Source organism: Eublepharis macularius, chromosome 18 (assembly GCF_028583425.1).
Source record: "Eublepharis macularius isolate TG4126 chromosome 18, MPM_Emac_v1.0, whole genome shotgun sequence".
In the NCBI taxonomy this organism is placed as follows: Eukaryota; Metazoa; Chordata; class Lepidosauria; order Squamata; family Eublepharidae; genus Eublepharis; species Eublepharis macularius.
The window spans coordinates 11,156,013-11,173,438 of record NC_072807.1 but is presented as its reverse complement, the minus strand read 5'-3'; the positions used below and the strand labels follow the sequence as shown (position 1 = coordinate 11,173,438).

The 17,426-nt window shown below is 46.7% G+C and overlaps 1 protein-coding gene across 2 annotated transcripts in view; it reads right to left on the bottom strand.

Annotated features, from left to right (window-relative positions):
- Positions 1-17,426, bottom strand: part of CARM1 (coactivator associated arginine methyltransferase 1) — a 74,410-nt gene that overhangs the window by 7,647 nt on the left and 49,337 nt on the right. For both annotated transcript variants that reach the window (XM_055002698.1, XM_055002699.1), the window contains exons 12-14: positions 16,111-16,200; positions 5,365-5,477; positions 3,014-3,091 (exon numbers count right to left, since the gene is read on the bottom strand). In XM_055002698.1, coding sequence (XP_054858673.1) covers positions 3,014-3,091; positions 5,365-5,477; positions 16,111-16,200 — 281 coding nt within the window. The remainder of the gene's footprint in view (positions 1-3,013; positions 3,092-5,364; positions 5,478-16,110; positions 16,201-17,426) is intronic.

Genomic DNA, 17,426 nt, shown 5'->3' with positions numbered 1-17,426 from the left:
GGAGTATTACATCACAAACTAGGAGGGGAGGACTGTACTTTATGAAATATACAAGAACCCGAGAAAGAATCCTTGCCTCGCTGTACCTGTTATTCTCTGTGTTTCCATCAATTATATTTTCCACTGCTGCTCTCCTCCTTGCCTGAGAAGGTAGGCTCACTGCTGAAAGACTTGCAGCCTGACTGCTCTGAGATGAGACTCAGCCAACCCATTTTGTCTGTTATTTTCTTCTTCGAAATGGGTAAGATTAACTTTAGGGTTTTTTAAAAAAAATTATGCAAGGTTAGCATTGTAGTACCGCATTACTATTTCAAGATGATTTTCTTTTCTTGCACTGAGGGAATAGTAAATAATTGAAGCTGTATCTGATTTCTCTTTTTTTTTTGCTCATTCACTGCAATGGTTAAAGAGCCCCAGCAGTTTGAAATAACTACAAACGTCATCCTTGCTGCTCATAGGTGTGTGCAGAAATCAAGGCTCTCCTTTGCCTGCTTGCAGAGAGGGGATAGCAGGACAGCCCACGATGGAGGCTGCTCTGTGTGGGAGAGGATTGCTCCAAAGCTTAAACCTTTGGGGCTCGCTCATCTCAGTCAGCAGCCTGTGTCTCCTGCCCTGGCTTTCTTGGTCTGTTGCTCCCTCTTCGGGCCTTGATGCAGGTAAAGTCATAACTCCGGCTTCCCTTGCCCTCTTACATGACTGTGATGTCATGCGGTTGCAGGTTAGGGGGGCTCATGCTGTCGTTTAAGGGCTAAAAGTGGGGCTTAGATCCAGACGAACTTTTTACATGAAGCTGTCTTATATGGAACCAGGCCACGCATCTATCAAGGTCAGTAATGCCTACTCAGACTGGCAGCGACTCACCAAGGTATCGGGGGATGCCTTTCATGTCACCTACCAGATCCCACCCTTTTTTGTAAGCTGGAGACGCCAGGGACTGAACTGGGGACCTTCTATGTGCCAAACAGATGCTCCACCACTATGCCACAGCCCCTCCCTCATATCATGTTTAAATATTTCTACCCACAGAGCAACATTTTTTGCACAGCAGCCCAAAATGCCCCCAGGAACAGGACTGGGAGGAAGGGAAGGTGGAACAACTGCTGGCTGTCTGGATCCATCCCCGGGTCTGGAACAGATGAAGACCGCTGCTCTGTCTCTATGTGCTGCAGTCTGCATGGCACATCTCTGTTTTTGTAGGACCCTGCACTCTCAATGTTTGAACGAGAGCATAAAACATTTGACAGGGTACACCAGCACGCACGCGCAGGCCCTGGCAGCTTGCTAAGCAAGTGAATTCAGAGATCAAGGAAGGTGGTCGCTTCCTTCATGGGTCAAGGCATGCACAGCGAGTTATCAGTTCCCTCTGATAGGAGGAAACCGGGATTGAGCAAAGCTTCTTGTTCTGAAATCTTCCCAAAGCTAACTCTGCATAGGTGCAAAACCTGTACAGGTGACCGTTCACCAAAAAACAACTGCAGGCAAGTTCCTCTCACTGCTTCTATTCTCAAGGCCTGACAACAACGGAAGACCAACTCAGCCCCTCCTCCAAAGCCTCTGGGCAGCAGCGCTCACTGGTCTCGGCATCCAGGCACCTGGCATCTGCCACCACTGATGAGCCCCTCTGGCCATCTGCCCTTCCAGCACTTGGACCTCCAAAGGGTGGAAAATGTCTTGTGATCCACTCTCGCCACACATCTCATAAGAGGCTTGTAAACAGGCACTCACTTGTGGTAAGTAAGGATTGTCTCCAGGCAAATATCTAGAGAGGGTTTTGTACACTGGAGTTCTTACCAGGCTTGGGATATGCTCTGAATGAGCACGGGCAGACAAGCTTTTCCTGTTGCCCCAATCCCAGGGCTTTTGTTCTGGGAAAAGAGGTGGTGGAACTCAGTGGGTTGCGCTTGGAGAAAATGGTCACATGGCTGGTGGCCCCGCCCCCTGATCTCCAGGCAGAGGGGAGTTGAGATTGCCCTCGGCGGTATGGAGGGCAATCTAAACCCCCCTCTGTCTGGAGATCAAGAGGCAGGGTCACCAGCCACGTGACCATTTTCAAGAGGTGCCGGAACTCCATTCCACCGTGTTCCAGCTGAAAAAAAGCCCTGCCCAATCCTATGGAGATTTGGAACTGAAAGGTGAAGAGGAAGCTTGGCCAGGTTGGAAGTCAGCACAACACAGCAGATAACGTTACACATTCACAGCTTATGCAGCGTTGGAAGTTAGGGCCAGCCTCTTCACTTACAAGCAACATGCTTTCTGGGCAGTGAATCAACCTTCACTCTTAAACCACACACCTTTTGATCTTAGAATATAAATGAACTCAAACAGCACTTCTTGTTCCCACTACAGAAGTCAAGACAGAAACAGCATTTTGGAGACAGAAATTCATTCTGTTCCCTCAGCAGCAGTCAAATGTGATTGTCACAGTCCTGACAGTTACTGCACGCAAGCAGCTTAAGACCACATAAGGTCAAATTTTAAATATGCCACTATATTTAGATGATGATATGCCACTATATTTAGATGATGATAAAAACCTTATTTTAATAAGCATGTTATTATTCCTTATAAAAGAAGTAAACTGAAAACAACATTAATTTGTATGAAGTATAGTTGACACTTGTTCAAACCAGGTTTTGAACCCTTTTTTAAAGTTGGTACCTAGATCAGGAAATGCCAATGAAGTCGAACTGAATGCAAAATTTTAATAGTCCAACCCCTTTCCCAGCCCCAGCCAAGGCACCCGTCTCCCACACCTTACAAGTCATAAACTCCACAACCTCAAGGCGAGACAGCAAGGGGATCATTGTGTGGTTAAGGGCATGCATACCTCGCTGGGCTCTCGGACGTCGCAGGGCATGTCAATCTTTCAAAGGGCCCTCTGACAAGCCCCGAGTCTGAAGCACAGTCCGTAATCCCGGTCACTCAGAAGACGGCTTCTCAGCCACTGACCCCTCGTGCTTCCTGGGATTTCCCCATCAAGACACAATCTGCTTCACAAGGCAGACAAACTCACCTAGAGGAATAAGGTTGTTGTGGCCAACATTGGTGCCCCCAGCAATCACGCTGCTGAGATCATAGGCTGTGGGCATCCCTGCAGCATGGGACAGAAGAGAAAAGGGTGAGGCATGAAGGAGGTGCTTATTCCTACACGTTCGAGGGCTCTGCCTCGACTGCTGAGAACATTACGTGGAAAGCATCCTCATAAACCAGATATACTAGCACTGTTTGCTCGCAGGGTGTGTTAAACTCTCTGGAAGAGACAGGTAATTTCCCACAGAAGTTCTCCCAGCCAGATGCTGCTGCTGTGTGAATGCCAACCTTAGATGGGCAAGAGGCTGGCTGCACTACTTTCCTGCCTGGAAGTCCCCCTTTCTCTGCAGTGTGGCTATTAACAACAACAACAACAACAACAACAACAACAGCGCTTATACACTGCTCTTCTAGACAGATTAGCGCCCCATCTAGAGCGGTTAACAAGTTAGTGTTGTTATTATCCCCACAATGCAGCTGGGGAACTGAGGCTGAGAGGAGGGGCTTACCCAAGGCCACCTACTAAGCTCATGGAAGTAGTGGGATTCGAACCAGTAGAGTGCTGATTCGCAGCTGAACCACTTAACCACTCTGCTACAGCAGCTCTAATTTATTTTATTCATTTACTTCATTAATACGCCACCTTTCTCCCCAATGGGGACCCAAAGTCGCTTACGTCATTCTCCCCATCTCCACTGTGTAGTCATAACAACAGTCCTGCAAGGTAAGTTAGGCTGAGTGTGTGTGACTGGCCCGAGGTCACCCAGCAAGCTTCCATGGCTGAGAAGGAACCTGAACCTGGGTCTCCCAGATCCTAGTCCGACACTCTAACCGCCACATCGCACTGGCTACATACTCACCTGCCTGTGTGAGAAAGGCCCCCTCTCCAACTCTCTCGAAAAAGGAGGACAGCCCTTTAGAATTTTCTTGGCAACTGGCATCTGCAAGCAGCAGCAGCTGAAACACAGCCTCCAGGCTGGAACCCTCACCCTGCCACGGAAGCTTGCTGGCTGACCTTCGGCCAGTCACACACACTCAGCCTAGCCTACCTTGTAGGGTTGTTGTGAGGATAAAATGGAAGAGAATGATGTAAGCTGTTTAGGATTCATGCTGTGGTGGGGCATAAATGTAGTAAAAATAATACATGTAACTGATAGGGGGTGGCAAGGGGAGGGAAGGGAGAATAAGATGCCCCATGGAAGTCCTTGTGGGTCCCTTGCTTGCGATGTATTTAAAATCCAATTTTTCAGCCAAATTGGCTGCTCAAGTAGCTTACTACTAAAATCTATCAAAAATAGGGCAAAAAATAGCAGGTGACATGTTCCCTTTACTGCCAATGATTAACTTCATCAATGCCAAAGCAATATAATGTCAGCAGGGTCACTGCTTGAAAGTGTCATCTCTAGGGGTGCACACTTCAGGTTTTCGATTCGGGGTTTAAACTCAAATAGGGCCTGATGAGGAATGATTCGGTATTTCCAAACTGGCCCCAGTATCGCTGAACTGATTCGGAAATTCCGAAGCAAAGCTTTCCAAAAGCTTCAGAGCATTTCTGAAAGCTTTGGGGAGAGCGGCAGCAGCTGCAGCACTTTTCTTGGTGTTTGCAAACAGCAAGAAAAATGATGCTTTGAGCTTTCCAAGGCCTTTTTTTACGTGATGGGAGGGGGAGGAGGGGGCTGTAGCGAGTCACTCACTACAACCCCCTCCTCCCCCCCTCCCATTGGGTAAAAAAAGGCAGGAAGCTTGAAAGCAGCACTTTTCTTGCTGTTTGCAAACACCAAGAAAAGTGCTGCAGCTGCTGCCGCTCTCCCCAAAGCTTTCTGAAGAAGCTTAAATACCTGGGTTTTCACGAATCTTTTCCCTGCTTTGGTAAATCCGAAGCCGGAAAACCAAATCTTTTTTGGGGGGGTGCACACCCCTAGTCATCACCCCTGAGTCAGGGTAGCTGCTCAAAATCTTAGCATACTTGTTGCCTTTGTAGGCCACTAAGACCCTGGGACAGACAGAGAGCCCTCCCTCCTAGGGGAACGAGGCCATGAAGTTACCTGCTGGGCCACCCAGAAGACAATGCAAGACACACAGATAAAGGGGTGCTCTTGGGCTTCTAGGTGAAGTTTAAGAAACCACTGGCAAGCAAAGCCAGGTAACTGCCACAAGCCTTCTCAATCCACAAAGGAAACACCACAGCCAAACCATCACAGGAATGTTCAGGTTCAAGAGTCCTGTGGTCCTCAGGGCTCCTAAGCTGCAGGCAGATGTCCTCAGTTATTCTCACAAGGGCTGGGAAATGGTGACCTGCTTTGCTCAGGAGTAACAGATAAGAAAGCACAATACCAGCAACAGCCATCCCGGTGCCCATGTTGTAGGTGCTGCCCGTGTTCCACATGTTCTCTGAAGGAGAGGTGTAGTGCGAGCCTGGCGGGGGTGAAGGAGTTGTACCTGTGTACCTGAAAGGCAGACACACGAACTCAATACCAGCCCCATCTAGTACAACCTACTGAGGAGAAATCAGTGCAGCTTCTGCAAAGTGAAGTCCTGCGTCACCGACCTTTCAGAGTTCTTTGAGAAACTTAAAGCGGAGTCGCACTTACCTGTAACTACCGTTCATTGTGGTCTTCTGTGCAGGCACACATGGGTATGCCGACCGGACGGATTTCACAGCTTTTTTCTCCTCTAGAGGGGGCACTCTCCTCCCACAGCGCCTGCGCGGCAGTTTCCTGCCAAAGACGCCCACGCTGTGGGGAAGCGCCACCCCTCTTACCCTCAGTTTCTCCTTTGCTGCTAGACTCTCCATGTGAGCAGTGAAGAGTATATAGCAGGGTAGGAGGGAGGGCATGTGTGCCTGCACAGAAGACCTCAATGAACAGCAGTTACAGGTAAGTGCAACTGTTTTCATTGTTGTATTGTTGAAGGCTTTCACGGCTGGAGAACGTTGGTTGTTGTGGATTTTCCAGGCTGTATTGTCGAAGGCTTTCACGGCCGGAGAACGTTGGTTGTTGTGGATTTTCAGGGCTGTATAGCCATGGTCTTGGCATTGTAGTTCCTGACGTTTCACCAGCAGCTGTGACTGGCATCTTCACAGGTGTAGCACCAAAAGACAGAGATCTCTCAGTGTCACAGAGTGGAAAAGATGTTGGCAGGTCATTTGTATCTACTCAGGAAGGTGGGGTTGACTCAGCCCAACCTCACCTTCCTGAGTAGATATAAATTACCTGCCAACATCTTTTCCACACTGTGACACTGAGAGATCTCTGTCTTTTGGTGCTACACCTGCAAAGATGCCAGTCACAGCTGCTGGCGAAACGTCAGGAACTACAATGCCAAGACCACGGCTATACAGCCCGGAAAATCCACAACAACCAACGTTTTCATTGTCGGTCTTCTGTGCAGTCCCACATGGGAGCTTAACAAGCTATCACAAGGAGGAGGGTTGACTCTTCACTGAAACAATGCTTGCCAAACTGCTCATTGTGATGAGTATCCAGGGCATAGTGCTTCATCACAGCATCAAGTTTTCAAGAAGAGGCTGGATGAATATTTGACAGAGATGCTTTAGGCTGATCCTGCACTAGGCAGGGGGTTAGACTAGATGGTCTGTACGGCCCCTTCCAACTCTATGATTCTATGATCAGCAGATGCCCTATGGCAACTTGCCGATCTTGTGTAATGGAGCACCTTAAGAAGTGTTGTCGATGTTTCTTGAGACCCAGTGGTCTGTGTATGGATCCCCAATGGACAAGACACGGAATTTACATGACAAAGTGACAATTTATATCACTCCACTCACAAGAATGCAAAAATAGTTCTAACTGTTGTATTATCTAAATAGAATGAAGCAAGGTCTTCTAATCTTCAGTGTATGAAGTTCTCTTATATCCCTCTAAATAGCTGATATGAAGGGAACCAGCGGTATCATCTCTTGTATCAGGTGGAATTTAAAACCCTGCAGTAAGAAACTTAAGGCTAGGCCTGAGGAGTATTTCCTCCTGATATGTGTCCAGGACTGGCTGGTCTATCCTCAGATTTGCTAGCTCACTCACCTTTAGCTGGTGTAGTCATCACTAAAAGTTACCTTGCAAGACAACATTCTCAATGGACATTTGGCTGAAGGCGCAAAGATCTCTCCATTTGTTAGCTAATAACAACTGTAGTGACCACTGTGGTACTATTGAAGTGAGTGGTGGACATGTGCTCAATTCATACAGGGACAGTATGCATGTAATGCGAAACACAGTTTTCTGTCCGCTGCGAAGTGGGAGGCAGAAAATAGCTGCCCTGTGAACCTAACAGAGAAGTTGGATAAACCTTCCCCTGTTGGAAAAACCACAAGGTATTCTAATACGATAGTCAGTGCACAGGCATAAGGATTAACTCCTGTAGCTCCTCCCAAGTCCTAAGCCTAGATCATTCCTGGTAGGACAAGTTTACATAGAGCGTAAGCTCCGTGATCTCATTAGGCAGGTCAACTAATAAAGCATTAGTTTTGTTGTAAGATTAATTCTGGGGACAAGATGGTACTTGGTTCCTTCATAATAAAAGGAGATCTAGTACCTAGAGAAGCAAAAGATATTGGCCTTGGCCCTCCCCAACAGTTGATGGTATCATGATGCTGTGGTCAGAAAGGTACTATTATAATATACGTGGTTCATTCTGCTTGCATTTTCCCCACCACCAATAACACCGGAATAGGCGGAAATACATAATTCGGTATCCTAACCAACTGGATCGGAAGGATTGTTCCTGGGGGGGCTGTGTCCTACTCCCTTCTGCAGCAGGATATGGAAGCCGTGCTGTCTTTTCAAATGAGGAGATTTCTCTCTGAGAATCCTCACCATGCGTGGGTGTCTGTACACTTCATTCCCTAACCTGTCCGCAAGGGAGAAGCACATCTCGAGCCACCCTCAGTTTCAAACCTAGGTGTGTAGTTTTTCATTCTTCCATAGTTACATGCCGTGACTTTGAAGTTTTGGCAATACATTCCCGCAGTCTCCTAAGGAAGCATCAGGGGTGACAGAGGTATCCATCGGCCCACGGCCAAGTTCAATTCCCTTGAAAAATAGGAGTCAGCAAGCCACTCGTTCAATGACTTATAGTATGTGTTACAAGGGGACAGAAACCAAAGTTGCAGTCTCATATGCATTCCTGCCTACAGTGTGGCCTCTACAGACACTGTCGTCTTGTCTAACAGTACCTGGTCCTAATGTCAATTGAAAGTTCCATTAGGAGGGGAGCATAAGTGTACTCCTCTGTCACATACAGTCCCTCAAACGTATAAGCAAAAAGGACTGGAGCTGGTTACTCAAGCAGGGTGGTCACTACATCCATATAAAGCCCTTCAACCACGGGAAGGCAACGTTAGCTGCCTTCCCGACATTTAAGGATTTGACATCCTCAGTTCTTTTGCTCTGCATGTGTTGGCAAGGAGCCAGAAGGGGTACCGTGGGCTCCTTTTCCTTGCTGATTCAGGTATCAAATGAGGTCAGGGATGCGTCAGAGCCCGATGCTTAAGCACGGATTCGATCGACTTTGTGCGATACGTATCTCCCCCAATGGTGCTGGAAGCCTCTCTCACAGGACCCAGGAAGAAACCCCCGTAAAGCATTACTCCTGATAGGTGGTTTACAAACCCCTGGATGCACCAAGCCTAAGCAGGGATGTATAATCATGCCTTTCCCTTTAGACAAGAACAACAATTTGTTCGGTTGGCACCGAAATTGCTGTCAAAGTTGGATCCGTATGTCAGCACGCTCTGCGAGTGCAGAGGTATTTGCTGTTGGGCTGGTCGTTATCACCAACGCCCGCTTCCACAATATAGCCTTGAGCCTGGCAGCTCTTTCGGCTCCACCTTGGAGGAATTCACACGGCAGTCTTCCCCAGGCAAACGAGGCAGAGCGAGTGTCTATCCATCCTCGTTATTTTATTGCACACGGGGTGCACCATGAGCAAGTTAGAAACTTTGTTTTCTCTCCCTCTCTCTCTCTCTCCGTTCCTCCGCAGAAGGGAAACAGCGACGATGGAGCTCTTGAACAGGAAAACTACTACCTACGATCCTTGTCATTTTTGGTGCACACTGGGTGCATTCTAGTAGGGCTTTGTCAGCTGTGAGAAAGTCAGAGACTTCGCTCTCACTCTCCTCTCCGCAGAAGGAGAGCTCACAAAGCAGAAGCTCTTATCGACTATCCTTGACATTTGCTGCATGCTGGGCATGTTTTTCTTTAACTAGGGCTTCATCAGCCATGAGCAAATTAGGGGCATCGCCCTCTTTCCCATTCTATTCCCCTACAAAAGGGGATAGACGACGGTGGAGCTCCCGAATATGAAAAGCTCCAACCAATGCATTCTTGGTTTGTTTGTTTTTAATAAGTAGGGCTCTATCAGCCATGAGCAAGTTACTTTGCACTCTTTCTCCTTCCATTTCTCCACAGAAGGAGATCAGCAACTCACGAAAGAGGAGGAGCTCTCACTGGCGATCCTAACTAGTCGGCAGCAAAGAAGGAACTGAGGGTGGGGTGGGGTGGCGCTTCCCCAGAGCGCGGGCGTCTTTGGCGGGAAACTGCCGCGCAGGCGCTCTGGGAGGAGAGCGCCCCCTCTAGAAGAGAAAAAAGCTGTGAAATCCGTCCGGTCGACAGGCCTGCGCATGCGCAGGCCCATGTGGGACTGCACAGAAGACCAACAATGAACAAGCAGGTAGATACAGGTGATTCAGCAGTTATTGTACAGCTTTGTCTTCTAAAAGGCTTCTGACAAAATACTGCACCCAAGGGAGCCGAGGAAGCAATCAGGCTGGCACCAAGCCACAGTCTTGGAGAACAGCCATTGTAAGGAGGCTCTGACGGGCCGAACCTCTGACTCAGCCCTTGGTACTTAAGGGTGCCAGGAAAGCAATCAAGTTGGCACGAAGCCACAGCCTTCAGAGGAACCACTGTGGGTGGGGGGCTGACAAGCTACACCCTCTGGACTTGGTATTCAAGGACGCCAGGGAGGGAGCAGGTGTCTTTAATCAGGCTGGCATTTCCCAGCATCTTGAAGAGGGCCTTTCTTGAGCCATAACGACAAAGGGAAAGACAGAAACTTTTCTTCTTTAAATGTAATTGTATTTTTCACTAGGATGTCTATTGAGGGTTAAAAACTCTTTAAAAGAAAGAATTCTCCTCAGCTTCAAGGATGAGGTGAGGGAAAAGCAGAAACAGTAATGGAGATCTTCTCTTTGCGGTGGCAAAAAGAGAACTGAGGGAATAGCACCTCTCCTCCTGGTCGTTTCTGGCAGGCAAGTGCCAAAGGGAGTAGGGGCACTCCTAATCTTCAACAAAGCTACGGAAATCTTCCCCATGGCTGGCGTGCACAGTCCCAATGTGTGCCTGGACAGAGGGCCATGAAGATGAACAGAGAGAGCGCTGCATTGTCTTATAGCATTTACAGCACTATAGAACTGAGGACTCTTGTTTTATTTATACCCGGCCTTTCTCCTCAATGGGGACTCAATGCAGCTCACATCATTCTCCAATTTATCCCCCAAACAACCCTGCAGGGTAGTTTCTACTGAGGCTGGGCGATTGGCCCAAGGTCACCCAGTGAACTTCCATGGCAGAGCTCCTGGCTGCTAGTCAGACTCTACACACTGCACCTGCCTGGCACTCCTTTCAACCTCTGCTGCAAACGTGGGAATCCTGACCTTGTCCAGACTTAGGAGCTCAAGCTCTCTCCTCCCACGTACATAGGAAGAGGCCTGTCGCATGGGGCCAGTGGCCCATCTAGTCCATCGGTCTGTCTCACAAAGTGATCAAACAGCTACTGTGGAAGGCCGACAACAGGGCACAGAGGCTGAGGCCTTCCCTTGATGTTGCCTCCTGGAGCTGGTAATCAGAGGTTTACTGCTTCTGAACGTGACTAGTAGACACTGACATACCTATAATCCCAGTATAGGGGCTGGGAAACAGGATTCCCTGGGCTACCAGGCATACACTTGGCCTTCTGGCCCAGGATTCTGCTGGGGCCCGTCATATTTTCCACTTGTGTAGTTGGGGTGGGGTTGCAGGTTTGGAAGTCCAACTGGAGAGCTCCTGACTACCCACTCCTCTGGCTTTCTAGACAGTCTCATTCTGAGTGAGAGACTTGGGGCTTCACATCTGAGGGCCTCGAGGTAACCGACCCCCTCGAGTGTAGTGGAATAATGTCAAGCTAATCATGGCTACCTGGAAGACGGATGGCCCCTTGAAGACGCACAGATTTGAGATGCTGAAGTCAGGAAGACTTTGTGAAATGAGTCGTCTTGGAGGCCTCAGATAACAAGCCCACCCCCAGTATGTCTGAAAGTGCATCTTGATCTGCTGAAGATAACCTGGGAACTGAAACCAGCTGTTTGATCTCGCACAGCATTAGCTGTGAAGACGGCTTCGGACTATGGGTGCCCTGAGTCCAGGCTGACACTGGAGCCTGGCATGGCAGGTGCTCCGGTGATCCTAGCCTAGTCAAGCTTCAGGAAGGGTGAATGTCAGCAATGGGACAATCAGTCATACCTACATGTGTGTCCAAAGTTCCAGGTGCCTTTCTTTTTCTTCCTCCTTAGTTCCAAGGGGAAAAGAGGTCCAAGTGCTTTGAGCTCAGCATTTTCAGCTCATGGCTCACAGCTCAGCTGATGCTTGGGAACTGAAATGTCAGTACTGGGAAGGTCTGGGGTCAACAGCAGTATTGGAATAAGATCTGGTGGAGGGTAACTCTTTAAAAGTCTGGGCCAGGGTGTCTAAAACCAATAAAGCACACTCCCACTGAGTAGCTCAAAAGCAAGTGGCATGACTATAGTATGCCTGTTTGGTGAATCTCTGGCAATGCAATCAGGATTTAACCTACTGGCATTTGCTCAGATAGAACATGCAGCGGTCATCATAACTATGAAGAAGGAAATCTGCTATCACAGTGGAGGTGTTTTTTTAAAGGTGACCTGCTGTGAATCTGTGAAGCAAAACCACACAACTGAAAGATGGACAAGAAGGAAAGGAAGACTGCATAAATACACATCTAGCTCATGACTGCAGAAGTTTTTAACGGCAATGCTGTGGATGACCAACAGCCGAGCAGGAAGGTGTGGTTCTGCAACTCCAGGGAGGTAGACGAATAACTCTTCATCTCAAGGGGCGGGGGGGGGGGGGCGGCGACACCAAGAACTTTGTGCTAAAAAGCCTCCATAGTTTGCTCTGTGAAGGCATGGAGCCCATCGGTTTATCCATACAAACACCAGAAAGAAGAAACCAATGGTGAGGAAAAGGAATTTTTGGGTACAAAACTATTTTTTAAAAAATGGCAGAATCTGTACATTGATTCTGAATGCGAGATGCCAATTAATGTCTTTGTGCAGCACAGATGGGTGAGGCTGTCTCCACAGAACAGCCTGGCTGCCTGTCTTTTCTGAGTGTTTTTTTTAAATACCCCACATTAGGTGACCCTACCTTTTATTAGTCAGCGGGACTACGGCTCCTTTAGAACCATAAAGCTGTTCCCCTAGAAGGGCGATTATTTTTCTCTTTGGGGAAGCCTGGGGCACAATGAACCACGCCCCCCCCCCGCCCCCAATATTCTCATAAGACTTCTTCTGCCATAGGACTGCAGTGGCTGGACTTTCCTAGGCACACCAGGAGCTCTTTCAGCATCTGGACCTGATAATCACATTCAACTTAAGAAGCAAAACAAATGCAAACATGTATGAAATCATAGATCTCTGGAAGAAGAGAGGGACGAAAATGTGATGGATTCAGTCAATATGTTTTTGCTGTTGCACATGTTGCCACAAATGCTCCCCAGACATCCTCCTCCCTCAAACGCCAAAGAAGTTCTGATTACAGGCTTGGGAAACCCCTTCACGGATTCATTCTGACCTTCCCTTTCTTGGTGGCAAGCGAAAAGACATCTCGGCTACTTATTAGAAATATCAATTAGATTTTTGAAAATTGGAACACTTAGGTGGTCCGATATATCACCAATCAGTCCTGTTAACTTTCCACCCTAGATATGTTCCACAATTATTATGGTCTACAAGATTAGAAATGAAGACTTTCGGCCTGCGTATTAAAAGACATTTTCGCAACTCCAAGCTGGGCTCCCTTTTGGAGAACAAGGAAATAAGATCAAGGTGGGAGGTAAAGCAACCAGAGAGGACTCAGGCTCCTGTAAAGCAACCGGAGAAGAGTCAAGCTGCTGTCCACCATCCATGAGAAGATCAGAGGAAGGCCCCTACATCACCCTACATCATTGTACAGCTCTTTTGGTCACAGCCTTAAGCCTGATCCCGCCTTAACAAACAAAAACCAAAATGTGGGCATTCACTAACTAGATGAGCCAAGGTGCCTATCTTCCCTGTATTACAGAAACGTGTTCTGAAAAGGGAATTCTCAAAAAGTGACCTTTCATTTCTGGAGTTAATACAGCGTTCAATCTAGCAGCCAAGAAAATATCTCTGTATTGAGGTATTGTCATGGACTTTAAATATGCTGGTAAAGTATTGCAGTTCCTAGTTAGCACCTCTTCCAGTGCCAGGCAGTAATCTACTGTACGGGCACCTTTATGGGTAAAACATGTAAGTGTCCCTTCAGGATCCACCCGTTTATTTCCATTTACTATTACAAGGTTGTGGGAGAGTACCAGATTTATTAATTGTCTACCAGCGGGATTTATCCCTTGGTCCTTTTCTACTCTGTTTAAAAGAAGGTCACTACATGCAAAGTCTTCCTTGCCTGGGTCAAACATCTCTGAAATTATATTAGATCCATTTGCACCAATTCGGGCATTAAAGTCCCCTGTTATAATTAAATAATGTTTCGGTAGCCCTTCTCTTGCTTCTGAGATGAATTCATCCAAATTGTCCCAGTTTCTTACTAATTCTTCTTTCCTTAGGGCAGGGGGTAAATATGCTGTTATCAATACTAAGGAGATTGTTGGGAGGACCAAAAGGACTGCAATTGTTGGAGAGGAAGGAGCCACTGCTCTCACCTCCTTTATATTTAAAGAGTTTGCAATTAGACATGCTAATCCTCCACAAAAGCACCCCTTTTTGTTATATCTTTCAGCACTAACTGAGAAGAGAACATACTCTTCTACCAAGATTTCTTCGGGAACCCATGATTCCTGAATCAGCAGGTTGTGAAATTTCTTAATCTGGGTGTAAATTTCTAGAATCTGTATTTTCTTTCTTTTTAAAAATTTTTTATTAAAGATTTTTAACTAACAAACAACAACATTCAACATTTACGAAGTGTAATATTGTTATGAGACTTCACTATCAAAGTATTTAGTAGCAAACAAAATCCAGTTCTATTGGGTCTCTTTAGTTTTAACTGGTTCCAAAGTAGTTATGCTAATTAGTAAAGTCGTATCTATATTAAGCTTAAATACAAACGTTCAAATTTCAGGATTAATGATATTATAATAAGGTAGCTTAGTGACTAAGAGCTCATTTCTAGAAAGAAAGTCCAAAAAGGGGTACCACTTCTCATAAAACTGTGTTGGTTTAAGGGGGTCTACTGTTATTTGTAATCTCTCTGTAATTTTTTCCATAGAAAGTTGCTCTCAAACCTTAAGGTACCATATGTCCAAATTTGAAGGAAACTGCGATTTCCATCTTGACTCTATGGCGTTTTTAGCTGCTGCCAATAACGAAGATGTTAATTCTTTATGCAGGCACAGCATATGTTGTTCTTTCCATATATCCAGAAATATTAATTCCGGTCTGAATGGTACCTTAACTGATGTGATTAAGAAGATTTGATGTAGAACTGAATGCCAAAACTTCTCCACAATTTTACATTTCCACCAGCAATGTGAGTATGAGCCTTGTTCACCACATTTCTTCCAACAGGCTGGGGATAGAATCTGTATTTTCGAGGACCATCCTGAACTGATCCATGAAAAAAATTTAATGTTAGGCTTTCCTCTAGTCCATTGATATTTGTAACCTCCTGTACCTTATTCAAGCTAGACACTATTACTTCTGGCCAAAGGTTTATACAATTCACATGGGCCTTTTCCTCTATAGTACCACTAATTGGGGGAGAGGAGATGGCATCTTGGTTAGATCATGAGACAGGTTCCATTTTTCTGTCCTCTGGGGCTAATGTTCTTTTATCTTCCCTCTCTAGCCCCTCAACATTCAATTGAGTGGGGTGGGTTTTATTTCTAATTACTCTTAATATACACTGAAGAGTTTGTAGTCGTAAAAGAACACTTTTTGGGACTTCTTCTGTTACCAAACCAAAGGGATCTATTAGCTCAGCCTCCATTAGAAAAGGGTCATTCTTAGAGGGGGTCTACAAGATGCTGTTCTAGATCACCTGGAGTTAGTTGTTGTATTTTCTGGGGTTTCAAAAGTGAAGTGAGATCAATCCATTGAGATTTAGTGGTCTGGTCTCCCATTTCTAATAAATTAAAATTAGCTCTAGAGGATTTTCCTCTCTCTACCATTGTCTCCTTGGATGATGTAGGGGCCTTCCTCTGATCTTCTCATGGATGGTGGACAGCAGCTTGACTCCTCTCTGGTTGCTTTACCTCCCACCTTGATCTTATTTCCTTGTTCTCCAAAAGGGAGCCCAGCTTGGAGTTGCGGAAATGTCTTTTAATACACAGGCCAAAAGTCTTCATTTCTAATCTTGTAGACCATAATAATTGTGGAACATATCTAGGGTGGAAAGTTAACAGGACTGATTGGTGATATATCGGACCACCTAAGCGTTCCAATTTTCAAAAATCTAATTGATATTCCTAATAAGTAGCTGAGATGTCTTTTCGCTTGCCACCTGTTCTGCCAGCTTATATCTCTGCCTTGGTAAGGGAAGATATCAAGGATAATTTTGTTCAGTTTAAAAATCAAGGTTTGTTGACTCATCTTAGTACCCAACTGCGAAGACTTATATAGGTATTTAGCCCTAAACAAAGACAGAAAAACTAAGCAGAGGATAAGAGAGAAGGAAGAGAGAGAAGAAGAAACTAAAAACGAATGTTTAAAAGCCTCTAGAGTTAAAATTTGCAGCCTCTAAGCAGAGCGCGAAATACAAACGTCCCACGCTATCAGGCCAGAAACCCGGGGACCTGACCTACCTGAAAAATGGGTTTTTCAGATCAAGGAGGTTGCTGGACTTGGAGCCTGTCTGGTCCACTTGAGCAACAATACTGATGTCGTAACTCTGCCTGGAAGACAAAAAAAGGGGGTGCCTATGAGCCACCAGTCCTTTCTACCCCATGGATCCCAGGAACAAAGAGAAGGTGAGCAGCAGCTGCTGCTCTCATTTGCTTATTCAGGTAAGGAGACGGTACCTCGGATGGTGTGCTTGTAGTTTTAGGACTGGTTTGGGCAACAGAGTTAACACCCCTCCAACACAAATGCCAGAAAAAAGTACTGCTGGAGCAGACATAGGCAGAAATCCCATCCCCGGGGCTTGGTTTCTGGGGAGAAGTCCCACTGAGCTCCTTCCCTCGCTGCAGACTTCCCCCTCATGCTGTTCTGACAGGGGTGTGCATTTTGGCTGCAGTGGGAGGGGAGAAGTGAGGAAGTCCTACTCCTCCACCCAAGGAAATCCAGTTAGTGGAATCCAAGCCCTTCTCTCCTTCCTAATGCTCCAGTGGGCAATAAGCAGCTCATCTTCTGCTGTGCCAGCCACATCTGGACAACACCACTCATAGAGTCACAGGGTTGGAAGGGACCTCTAGGGTCATCTAGTCCAACCCCCTGCACAATGCAGGAAATTCACAACTACCCTCCCCCTCGACTGCCGCAGTGACCCCTGCCCCATGGCCCTGAACCTTCGGCAACTCGTCTATGGGAAATAAACAAGCAGGGGAGCCAGTGCAGTGATCTCTGGTGAGGATTCAACATCAGCCTTGTTATCACAATCCAAAGGTGAGAATCAGCAAAAGGGCAGGCAAACCTCAAGACTGAATCTGCCTAAGATACAAGAGCCCAAGAAACCGTGCTGAATACCGGGCAGAATGCGGTGGCCAAGGGGAGTGTGCAGAAGAAGACAGGCTGTTTGCAATGAATCTGTGAACATCCAAAGAGCAGCCAACAGAGCCTGCAGCCAAGTGAGCAGGGCTGGGATTCCAATCACCAAGGCTTTGAACCCAAGATGTGGTTAGGGATAAACACGAAACCTCCCACTTAAGGAGTGGATCTACAAGTCAGACGCAGTGATGGATCGGCTATCAATATTAATTACTAAGGCAGCTCCTTGGTATAAACTAAACAAATTTGACCATTGAAGATCTCCCTACCTAGCCAGTACTTCTCATTACAACCTCAAGAGTGTCTTTCACTGCTCTGCGCTTTCAGATGACGCACACAGCTATTTTGGCAGGGCGTTATTCTCACACCCCTATGGAACATCGCACCTGCATTTGTGGATTACCTACAGCGGAGA